At 42.4% G+C, this 12,435-nt stretch overlaps 1 protein-coding gene across 1 annotated transcript in view; it reads right to left on the bottom strand.

The window, feature by feature from the left end:
* Positions 1 to 12,435, bottom strand: part of ADAM17 (ADAM metallopeptidase domain 17) — a 62,616-nt gene that overhangs the window by 12,666 nt on the left and 37,515 nt on the right. The window contains exons 7-12 of the mRNA XM_045011131.1: positions 9,174 to 9,263; positions 6,999 to 7,112; positions 4,961 to 5,105; positions 4,218 to 4,306; positions 1,856 to 2,008; positions 724 to 923 (exon numbers count right to left, since the gene is read on the bottom strand). Coding sequence (XP_044867066.1) covers positions 724 to 923; positions 1,856 to 2,008; positions 4,218 to 4,306; positions 4,961 to 5,105; positions 6,999 to 7,112; positions 9,174 to 9,263 — 791 coding nt within the window. The remainder of the gene's footprint in view (positions 1 to 723; positions 924 to 1,855; positions 2,009 to 4,217; positions 4,307 to 4,960; positions 5,106 to 6,998; positions 7,113 to 9,173; positions 9,264 to 12,435) is intronic.

Genomic DNA, 12,435 nt, shown 5'->3' with positions numbered 1-12,435 from the left:
CAGGGCAAGGACTGTTTCTTACGGTGTGTACACAGCATGTAATACAAGGCCCCCTAGGCACTACTGCAATGCAAATATTTAAAAATCCACATTCGTAAGTAAAGTTACAAATGAACTCTATGCTAGGAAAGGACTAAACTTTCATGTCTCATCCAAAACCAAAATGACTAAAGCACAATTCCTCCAGTGTAAATGGGAGCAGATCTGGACTCTGTGTGCAGATTGGACAGTAAAGACAGAGCTCAGTTACCATAGTCACTGTCCAGCTTGCACAGTAGGTGTTGCTAGGGTCCTGGATAACATATGACCATGGATTTAGACAGCCTTGCAATGCACATGCAGAAGGGGCAGTGTTAAGGTTGCACAGGGAACCTTAATATTGGCACTTTCTGACTTTTGAGTGCTGCAATTGACATCTTTTTTTTTGGTATAGAATTTACCATTACACTGCACTGATGTGCAGTTCCTAGCAAAGCAATGGAACAAAGTATTCTCAATACTACTGCATGAATTAACACCAAGGCTACCAAGTAATGGCATGCACCAAAGCTCTCTCCTGGAGTCCTTAACTCTCCCAAGGCTCATTTGCTCAGCAGAGAAAGTCTCAAAGTACTAGAGCCAGGGTCCAGAAGAGTGTATTTTGCTGCACTGCAAACAAGTTTTTGACCCAGCCCCATATTCCCTTCCCCTCCCAACCAAGGCTGTTGCTTTAACATCTCTTACCTGCACTTGGCATTTTGTTTCAGTTTACAGTCAGCAGAGCAGCAGGGATCAGCATGCCTGTTCAAAAGGCCAGGATCGCATTCCTCACCTTCATCCACTCTGGAGTTCCCACAGACTTGGTTGTTGCGCTCTTTGAAACATTCCTGGGCCTTGCTCTGAATGGTCTTACAGATGGATTGTTTACTGCAGCTTGAGAACATCTAAAGGATCATGAGCAGAAAGAGCAGCACTGAGGAGTGCATCATTCCCTTTCACCAGAATACATCCAAGACTGACACCACCACCCACCTAACTCCCAATTCTGATGTTCTAAGAAACATTTATTCTATTTACAATGCCACTGTGATACCTTGGGAAAACATAACACAGAAAATAGTAGCCTGTGTTGAAAAACTGCTTTGTTGCATTGTGATTAACACCTATCCAAACACATATGCACAGCGCTGCATGAGCAACTCTTGGGAGGGGCTCCAAGGCCAAACCCAACCCTTCTGCCAGCACTGGGGGTTCAAGTGGAGCAATACATCCCAAGAAATAGTTATGAAGTTGCCAAAATGGGGATAGACTTTTCTGACCCTGGTTGTAAGCTTCTGCAGAGCTGCTTAGTAACCTTAGGCTAGTCATTCATTTGATATCTCAGTTTCTCCATCTGTAAAATAGGGATAATACCAAGTTCTCAAGGGCGTTATGATGTTTATAAGATGAATGGAGACAAGTATGTATTAACTTAGTGATTGGGCTAACCACTAGAGAGAGACATGACGGCAGTGATCAACAGCTATTTAGAAGCCTGTGTTCTGGTGCTGAAGATCCAAGCTGGACTCCTTGCAGACAACAGCGATATCAGTAAGTGTAGGCAGCCACCGTTTGTTACAAAATATCATCCTAGTAGGGATTGAATACCTGTAGATCTCAGGCATTTGGGAGAAATTTATCTAACACTGGGACTAATAATAATAGTTAATGGGTATGTCTCCCTCTAGTGGCTGTTCAAGCAATTAAGTGCCTATTAAATACAGGCTAAAGGAGTGCACCTTAGCTAAGCAGATAAGGACTTGTGCTTTTGGGGTGGAAGGTTCTGGGTCAGTCCTTGTTGACTGTAGTGGGATAGTAGAAGTTAAAGTAAATTTACCTTATTGTTTTCATGATCGCCACTCACAGCAATTGGATACATAACATATTTCCCTCCCTGGTCTTCAGTGGGGGCACATTCCGGCAGACTGTCTGGATCATGCTCTGCTCCAAAGTTGTGTCCCAGTTCATGAGTAGTAACCAAGTCTGCTTCCTTGTTCGATACCAAGAAAACACATCTAAAGTCAATATCAACATGCAGTGGGGGGTCTAAGTAATTCCAGATAATTAGATCTTTAGAGATGTACTTCATTAGGAAACAGTTCTTTGGTTAAACATATAAGTGCTAAACTGAAGTCAGGGCCTGTAAAATTACCAAACTCTTGAGCGTCAACTGCTAGAGCGGGGTTCAGATGCTGCATGGGCATATAAGAGCTCAACCTTTGATAATCTGAGACTTAAATGACTTCAGGGTAACAAAATATTTTCTAAAGAAACTTCATGCCACAAAAATTATGCATGTGTCACATTTTCATTCAATTGCCCTGGCAATTTGCCTTCTTTTTATTGACTAGACAGTGGCCATTAAGAGCCTTAACTACACTCACATTCTACTGTTTTGGTGCTAGAAAAAAGCTTAGAAATAACATAGGGTAGGGCTGTCAAGCGATTAAAATAATTAATCCCAATTAATTGCGCTGTTAAACAATAATAGAATACAATTTAAATATTTTTGGATGTTTTCTACATTTTCAAATATATTGATTTCAATTACAACACAGAATACAAAGTGTACAGTGCTCACTTTATATTTATTTTTAATACAAATATTTGCATTGTAAAAAACAAAAATCTTTAGAGCCTACAAGTCCTCTTAGTCCTAATTCTTGTTCAGCCAATCGCTCAGACTTAGAAGTGCTCTTTTAAGACTTCTGAAAACATGGTCCACACCTCATCCTTCTCAGATTGTGGAAGGCACTTCAGATTCTTAAACCTTGGGTTGAGTGCTGTAGCTATCTTTAGAAATCCCACATTGGTACCCAGAGGTGGCAGGATTGTAGAAATTTTGGTGGTGCCCAGAATCTGCTCACCTCCCCCCAAACTCCACTCCCCGAAACACCCCCCCCCCCGCCTAAGGCTCTGGGAGGAAGTTTGGGTGTGGGGGAGGGGATCTGGGGTGCAGGCCCTGGGCTGGGGCAGGGGATTGGGGTGCAGGACAGGTGAGAGGTTGGGCTCTGGGAGGGAGTTTGGGTGGGGGAGGGGGTGAGGAGTGCAGGTTCCGGGATGGAGCTTGGGGATGGGAGGGGGTGCGGACGGAGGGGGTGCAGGCTCTGGGAGGGAGCTTGGGGGCAGGAGGGGGTACAGAGGGAGGAAGTACAGCGCTTACCTGGGGCTCCTAGGCAGGAGTCTCCATGTGCTGCTATTCCCAGGCACTGCCCTCACGGCTTCCCATTGGCCACAGGGGCACCTGGGGCAGGACACAGACCCACCCCGCCCAGGGGCTGCTCGAGGTCTAAGTGCCCCCGGGCGGGAGCCTGCACCCTGACCCTCCTGCCAGAGTCAGCACTACCTAACCCCTCATGTACCGTGTAGCCCCTGCCCCAGCCCTGCCCCCCTCCCAGAGACAGCACCCCGTACCCGTCTCCTGCACCCCGAGCTCCTGCCCCAGCCCTGACCCCCACTCTCAGAGCCAGCACCTCATACCTCCTCCTGCACCCCAACTCTGCCACAGCCCAGGGCCCCCTCCCATACTCTGAACCCCTTGGCCCCAGCCCAGAGCCAGGACCCCTCCCAAACCCCAACTCCCTGCCCCAGCTGGGTGAAAGTGAGTGAGGGTGGGGGAGAGTAAGCGGGGCAGGACTATGGGGAAGGGGCGGGGCTGATCCTGGGTTGCCCTTAAAGTGATCTTGCGCGTAAAAAGGTTGAAGACCACTGTTGCAGAAGTACAAAAGACCAGAGTTGCATGGTTTTTCTTACAACAATCAGCAGATCAATTTATTCCACTGCCAATCTACTAGGTTAGTCTTCAGGGTTATTTTGATTTTTGGGGTGGTTCTAAGCACACATTTGGTATGAATTTAGTGCTCTCATCTTTGGAGACATATAGTCTTATTTATCAGTAGAAGAGGTCAGCACAATCAGAAGCAGAATGTTTCCTTCTCACTGCTCCACCAGTGTGTCTGACTAGTTCCATCTCCAGAGCCATTCAGTCCTGGCTCTCTCTATCAACAAGGATAACAACTATGATGGCATTTTTTGCATCACAGCTACCTGTCCGTAGTGAACTGGACTGAGAGCAAACAGTTCTTTTCAGACAGGCATCCAAGAGCCATTCATCTCACAGTAGTTATAGCACTGAAGAATAACAGCAAAGCACATGTTTAACAAATACTTTCCGTACATCCACATTCAATTTCCAGTACCTTTGTGAGGATAGTTTTGCCATAGTTCTTTGTGCTGGTTAAGCCACTGTTCAAATAGATGTTTTTTTTGACAGCTTGACTATAATAAGCTATAGAAAGGAAGATGGAAGAAAGTGAAATTCCTCATATAGCACAAGAAAAGTAACCGAGCTTTCTACAGATTTTTTTGTTTGTTTTTTAAAGATAAAACCATGTTTAGGAAAACTGAAGATTCTCCCCAGTCTTTTTCTTTGACCTTGTAAATAAATGACTATAACATTACAGCACTCACAGGCTTATAAATGAGTCCCCTTCCCCCAATTTTTGCAATGGGGAATCTGCAGTCAGAACATAAATAAATGCATGCATTAAAGACTGTGAGGCATTCATATACTCAAGTACTTATACGGCCCTCATAACTTAAGAGATAGATGTTGGACTCCCTCCCATTGTGAAATTTGGCAGGCCACACCTCTTAAGAGCTGCATCTTTCCATAGAAGCACATGAAGATTTTAGCTGCTCCAAATGGGGCCATGATGGCTTTCACTCAACCTATTAATTCAAGAAATTTAATTGTTCTACCCTATCCTATTCCCCTTTTGTACGCAGTCTAGGATGCAGCCTTCAGTTCCATTCCTAACTCACTCACTAGGGAACATTTAAGTGACACACATTATGCCACCTTCAATCCTTCTATAATTTTCTAACAGTACAGATATTCAACCCACAATTAGACGTGTGTGTCTGGGGGGGGAAATCTTACCCTTTGGGCAAATTCCACCATGGGTGTTAGGCCTGGGAGATCCAACATAAGCTAGTCCAAGTGTTCCCATATCGAAATCTTGGTATGTAAAGAGATGAGCAAGGCACACATGAGCTGCTCTCTCAGCTATATCAAAGCTAAATTGCTAAAAGGAAAAAAGCAACCGTTAGAAAAATCTGTACTATGTATGGTGAAGAAATTTAAAGATGAAAAAATCATTTAACAAGCCAGGTATTTTCCAGCTCCAGTTTCTATTACACTAAATGAAGAAATCTGCTCCAACCCCAGATCAGAGCAAGATAGTTCCTTCATATATTCTAGTACTTAGTCTGGCCTAAGTTTTAAATATCACCTCCTGTCAGAGTATAATCTACAGTGTTAAAATTCTCATTCATAAGCAACATCTCAAGGAAAGGAAAAACTATTATAAGGCCCATCTTTCAAAACAGCAAATGCTTGGTAACAGCCAGCATTACAAGATTTCATTACAGAATGCCTTTAATGATAGTAGGAATTTGCTGCTCCCATTTATGCTGCTGAAAAGGAGCAGAGCTGAATTCAAACTCTTTCTCCTTAGCTTCTCTATTCAATGTAGGTGGTGACCCAGGGCACACTTTCACTTGTGTTTCAGCAATTTATTGAATCATTTTTCTGGCATCCCAAAACATGCCAGTCACTTCAGAAGAACAAATATGGAGAGGAGCGCACAATCTTGTGTTGAAATGGCACTAGCAAAGAGGGCAACAGATAGGTGAGTGGGGAGGGAAAAGATAAAGGTGAGGATAAGATCACATGGATCCTCAGTAAGGCATGTCCACTTCTGGATGGTTGGTGTTTTCTGTTGATTCTCTTTATTCCCCTAGAACAGTGGTTCTCAAACTTGTTCCGCCGCTTGTGCAGGGAAAGCCCCTGGCTGGCCGGGCCGGTTTCTGTACCTGCCATGTCCACAGGTTCGGCCGATGGCAGCTCCCACTGGCCGCGGTTCACTGCTCCAGGCCAATGGGAGCTGCTGGAAGTGGGGCGGGCCGAGGGACATACTTGCCGCCACTTCCAGCAACTCCCATTGGCCTGGAGCAGCCAACCGCAGTCACTGGTAGCCGCAATCAGCCAAACCTGCGGACGCGGCCGGTACACAAACCGGCCCGGCCCGCCAGGGGTTTTCCCTGCACAAGCGGCGGAACAAGTTTGGGAATCACTGGCCTAGAAGAACCTTGTAAGCATCATTGCAGAAGCAGGTGTTAAGAGGGATCTGAATGAGTCAACAACGCTCATGCCTAATGAGCAGCTTCATGATCTTACTGCTAGCCCTGCTCTGCCTCCCCTCTTTCCCATTTATAATCCCATTCTGGTGGAGTCATGTCAATAAAGTTGTGTGATCTTCTGGGAAGGGGACACGTTCTTATACTTTTGCAAGATGACTAGTGCATTCTGGGAGAACTCCAAATAAAACACATTTTAACTTTACTAAAACAAATAAAATCTGTATGCTATTCAGAAAGGCCAAGACATTTGGTAAATTTGGTCAACTGGATGGCAACTTAGAAAATGAAACAGCATGGAGAAATTCAACATGTATGAAAGAAACAAGTTCAACTATACAGCCACACATTAAAGGAGTATCTGAGCACCTCACAATAGGACAGTATTGTTAGCCCAATTTTACAGATAAGAAAATGAGACACAAAGATCAAATGACTTGAGCCAGGTCATGCAGGGAGTCTGTGGCAGAACCAGGTCTCCTGAGTCTCACACCAGTGCTTTAACCACAGGGTTGTCTTCCTATCTCAATAACCACAAAATCATGTATATTTGTTTTGCACTTAATAATTGTATTCTGGAAGTAGATACTTTTTATGAAGCCTCTTGCCATGAGCCTGGGTAGAAATATCCTAGTTTTGTATTCTTGTGATAACTACACATTGTGAAGAGGAAGAAAAGCAGTTTCCTTTGCAATCAGAGACTGATCTCGGATGGCAAATAAGTAATTCTCATATTTTCTTTTTAGGTGGGACATTTTGTTTGAGAAGCACAGCTTTACCTCCAGCAGAGTCTTCACCTCCCAAGCATCTTTCTCTTCATTTGGCTGATTTTTTGCCATGTTATAATGTTTTTTCCCAGGCATCACAACACTTGATTCATTGTGGACAATAATCTATATTCAAGGGTATAATATAATTAGAATAAGGAACTGTAAACAATTCAACAAGCTGAAGAAATAGGCAGTGAAGCGCCAAGTGCTGCAATTTTAAAGTAAAAATGTTATAGGCAAGGGAAATTTTTCACCCTCCTAAACGATGGCCAAAGCGCCTAATTAAAATGCCATCCTATTCTTAGATTTAAACGTACATATTCCTAGTAGTGAACTCTTGACCTCTTAATTAAGATAATGCCATACACTTTGACCCAAATATAATTACCACTAAACACATTAGCATCATTACACTAAGTTAAGTTGCACATCACAAGTTTCCATTGTATCCCACTAAGATATTCATTACTCGCTCATAAAAATTCAGGGTTCAAAACTGGTAGAAAAGGTCCCCAGTGCATCTCTGATTTTATTTAACCAAAGAAGATTTACAAGGATTCCTATCTTTAGAAATCTAGATGTGCAAAAAGAAAACTGAAAAGTTCTATGACTAAAAGCACATTTGTCACGTTTATGCCTTTCTGACTACAGAGGTAGTTAGCTTGCAGTGTGGCATATGTTTAGTTATGTTACAGTAAACGGGAGTAACACTGGGCTTTTAGCATTTAACACTGGGCTTTCTTGTCGTCGTCCTGAGTAATAAAGGTTCTGTAAATAATGCCCATCAGAACCTTTATTACTCAGGACGACGACAAGAAAAGAACATAGCTTGACTCTCAGCTCCCAAGATGAACTTTAAGAGCTGGTTGATAGAAATAGCTTGTAAACGGCATTTGATATGGAAATCATCAACACACAAAGCCGGACCCCAAAGAGTCATTTTTACAGTCACTTTCCAGAATAAAAATGCATTTTACATTGGAGATAAGTCCCAAAAGATTCCAGGAATTCAGAATTAAGGTTCCAGCAACAACACAAAACCTACTTTATAGCATTTTTGCCTCATCTTTTGTCACATGATTACTAAGGTTGCGGAAGTCACAAGTAATTTCCCACAAAGTCATGGAAGGGAGAAAATATGGGGGATCTCCCCCCCCACACTCTGTTTCCACCATTAGAAGCAACTGCAGTCACCTAAGACAGCGTTGCCTGGTTGGCTGAAGGAAACAACGCGCTGACTACGTGATTGCACTGGCCTTCCCAATTATGGCCTGTTTCCACACCTGACATTTTCAGGCTTCAGGCGCAGTACTTTGAGATTAGCAAACAGAGAACTGTGTCAAAACAGCCCTCCCCCCAGGTTTGAGCATCTAGTTGGGTTACACTTAAAGTGGCAATCTAAGATCAGATTTGTCTAAGTTAGGCAAGACCACAATTAACCAGGTCAAAAAAGTGAGTCAGATGTCATAACTCCTTATGAAAAATCATCTGCTTCAGTGTACACAACACAGCATGGCACGCCCTCTTTAAAACCCACTCTTATGATGCCTACAAGAAATTAGCCCACTAAGATTTCCATTTATTTTAAATACATTATTCCGCCACTCAGAGCTCTAATTTTCAAGAATTACTACATAAACTTATTGATGTCATCCATCTCCTCCAAGCCCCACAGTGACTTGTTACCCCCAACACCATTCATTGCATCATGTCTGAAATTAGTTACTACTCTTCAGAAGAGGAATTGCGGTTTTTTATCTGTATTGTGTGTCACTTTGAACACTCCTGGGCTCTGTCAGATCAACACCATCACAACTGGCGTATGTGACAACATTTGCACAATAGTATGTTTATGAAAGAACCATACATTTTTCAAATTTAGCAAAAACAAAACAAAAAAAGTTCTCCAACAGAGATCAAATGTGCCAAATCTCAGCCTGAAATCTTCTCCAACAGTTGTAAGTGTCTGATAAAAGATGGGCCAAGACAAACTTCGCTGTGAAAATTCCTAGGATGATGCTTTTAAGGGGTTACTTATATGATGAAAGTAAACAATTTATAAGTTTTGATTACTGGTATTCCGATTATTTGTATTCTGATTCCAGACCCCACCCTCCAACATAACATCCAGAACATGCTCTAATGCCAAAGATTTACAACCCTTTGCATTGACTCCGTGAATACCTGCTCTATTTGTATGCCGTATCCCTTCAGGTTTCCGTTGTCCCAAGAGGTATTTCGATAGATGTCATCCACTCTGTCTATTAATTCAATCTATGCATGGAAGGGGAACATAAACCATTATTTAGATCCAAATTCTTATCATGTAATATAGTTCAAAATATCCCCAAAAAGTTGTAGCATATGTATCTATGAACACATATTTCAAGTCAAAAAACTGCACCTCATAAAACACAATGGACAAATATACTGTTCCAAAAACATCAGAGCAGTGGTCCATGGTGTTTTCCAATGTTTTCCTGAAAGTTTTCCATAGTCAGACTATAGCAGACTCTGCCATTTACCATTATTTTGTATAGTGGAGTGGAAAAGCAACATAAGGTTAAGAATAAATCATCTTGGTAAATACTTTTATGCATATGCTAGCATTCCACTATCGCTTTAAAAAAAAAAAAGTAAGTATAGTACTGAGTGATCCTGGTGTTCAGACTCTCTCTGCTGGCCAATAAACTATTGCTGTCCTCCTCAGTACATTTGGTGCCAGGGCTCCAGAGCACCTGCTCCTCTCTCCTAGCTCTTTTGTTCTTTATAGCCCAGGCCTCCCCTTCCAAGCAATATCCTTCATCCAGAAATTTGCATGTCTGTTTCTACGAACAGCACCTCCAAATTCACCCAGGATGAACAGTAGGGTTGTTGGTTGGTTTTGGGATTAGGAGGGTAGGGGAAGAATAGAATCATAAGAACATAAGACCGGCCGTACTGGGTCAAACCAAAGGTCCATCCAGCCCAGTATCCTGTCTACCGACAGTGGTCAATGCCAGGTGCCCCAGAGGAAGTGAACCTAACAGGTAATGATCAAGTGATCTCTCTCCTGCCGTCCATCTCCATCCTCTGACAAACAGAGGTTAGGGATACCATTCCTTACCCATCCTGGCTAATAGCCATTAATGGACTTAACCTCCATGAATTTATCCTGTTCTCTTTTAAACCCTGTTATAGTCCTAGCCTTGGTGGGAGGGATACCTCAGTGGTTTGAGCATTGGCCTGTTAAACCCAGGGTTGCGAGTTCAGTCCTTGAGGGGCCCATTTAGGGATCTGGGGCAAAAAAAAAAAAATAGTTGGGGATTAGTCCTGCTTTGAGCAGGGGGTTGGACTAGATGACCTCCTGAGGTCCCTTCCAACCCTGAGATTCTATGATTCACAACCTCCTCAGGTAAGGAGTTTCACAAGTTGACTGTGTGCTCTGTGAAGAAGAACTTCCTTTTATTTGTTTTAAACCTGCTGCGCATTAGTTTCATTTGGTGACCCCTAGTTCTTGTATTATGGGAACAAGTAAATAACTTTTCCTTATTCATTTTCTCCACACCACTCATGATCTTATATACCTCTATCATATTCCCCCTTAGTCTCCTCTTTTCCAAGCTGAAAAGTTCTAGCCTCTTTAATCTCTCCTCATATGGGACCTGTTCCAAACCCCTAATCATTTTAGTTGCCCTTCAATCAAGGGCGTTTCAAATTCTTCTAACAGTAAAACTGATAAAAAAATACCTAGTGATAGTGATACTTGAAATGTCCCTCCCTTCCTCCTAGCCAAGTTTAGAGTTTAAGGCATTTTGTTTGTAAACGATTATAATGTCATTCTTTAAGATTCATTTAATCAAATTTTTCTGGCATATTAGAAGCAGATGTTTCCCTATTCACAGAGGCTGTTCCAAGCGGGTTTCTTCGAGTGAAATGGACTCCTTCCCTACAAATGAGCTGGCCTTATATGTAATCACATTTGTCATTTATTTTGGCTACAGAAGGCGTCAAAGAAGCTAACAGGAGCAGGCCCTTCCTCCCAGATACATTATCTAAGCATTTCTACAGCATCTATCTTTAAAAGAGAGAACAAAAAGGATCTAGGGAATTATAGACCTGCCGGCCTAACTTTGATACCTGGAAAGATGATATAACTATTATTAAACAATCCATTTTGAAGCACTTAGAGGAGAGCAGTTATAAGGAATGGCCAACATGAATTTACCAAGAGCAAATCATGTCAAACCAACCTCATTTCCTTCTCTGACAGGGTTACTAGCCTAGCAGATGGCAGAGGGAAGCCATAGATGTGATTTATTTTCATTTCAGTAAAGCTTTTGACACTCTCATAAACAAACTAGGGAAATGTGGTCTGGATGGAATTACTATAGAGTGGATGCACAACTGGTTGAAAAACTTTACTCAGAGAGTAATTATCAATGGTTCACGGTCACACTGGGATTACATATCAAGTGGAGTTTTGCAGGGGTCTGTACTGAGTTACATACTATTCAATATTTTCATTAATGAATTGGGTAATGGAGTGGAGAGTCTGCTTATAAAATTTCCAGATGACACCATGCAGGATAGGGTGGCAAGAACTTTGGAGAAAAGGATTAGAATTCAAAATGACCTTGACAAACTGGAGAATTGGTCTGAAATCAACATGATGAATTTCAATAAAGACTAAACAAAATGGGGAGTAGTACTGCAGATCTGGATGCTACAGTGGATCAGAAAATTAAATATGAGCCAACAATGTGATGCAATTGTGAAAAAGGCTAATATAATTCTGGGGTGTATTAATAGGAGTTTTGTATGGTAATCAATTTCTCTTCATGTCCACTGAAGGATGGACCAGTAGTAATAGGCGTAATCTGCAGCAAGGAAGATTTAGGTTAGATCATACACCTCTACCCCGATATAACATGAATTCGGATATAACGTGGTAAAGCAGTGCTCGGGGGGGGAGGGTGGTTGCTGCGCACTCCGGTGGATCAAAGCAAGTTCGATATAATGCAGTTTCAGCTATAACGTGGTAAGATTTTTTGGCTCCCAAGGACAGCGTTATATCGGTGTAGTTAGCAAGCTTTTCCTAGTAAGGATAGTTAAGTGCTAGATAAGGCTTCCAAGGGGCACTGGAGAATTTCCGTCATTGGAGGTTTTAAAGAACAGGTTTGACAAGCAATTGTCAAAGGTGATCTAAGTATATTTGGTGCTGCCTCAGTGCAGAAGAATAGATTAGTTGACCTCTCAAGGTTCCTTAGGGCCCTCCATTTCTATTATTCTATCTAGGCACCAGACATGGATTATAAAGACAATGAGGACTGTTCAGAAGGTCAGTACATGGAACTTGAGTGGATCTGTTAGTAATAAGGAGCCAGTCTAGGTTGCAAAGCATGGACACTAACATGTTCTCTCATCTCATCTCACAGCAATGAGATAGGCTACAGTGCTGTGCACC

Source organism: Mauremys mutica, chromosome 3 (genome assembly GCF_020497125.1).
Source record: "Mauremys mutica isolate MM-2020 ecotype Southern chromosome 3, ASM2049712v1, whole genome shotgun sequence".
Classification (NCBI taxonomy): Eukaryota; Metazoa; Chordata; order Testudines; family Geoemydidae; genus Mauremys; species Mauremys mutica.
This window is presented reverse-complemented; position numbering and strand designations above follow the sequence as displayed.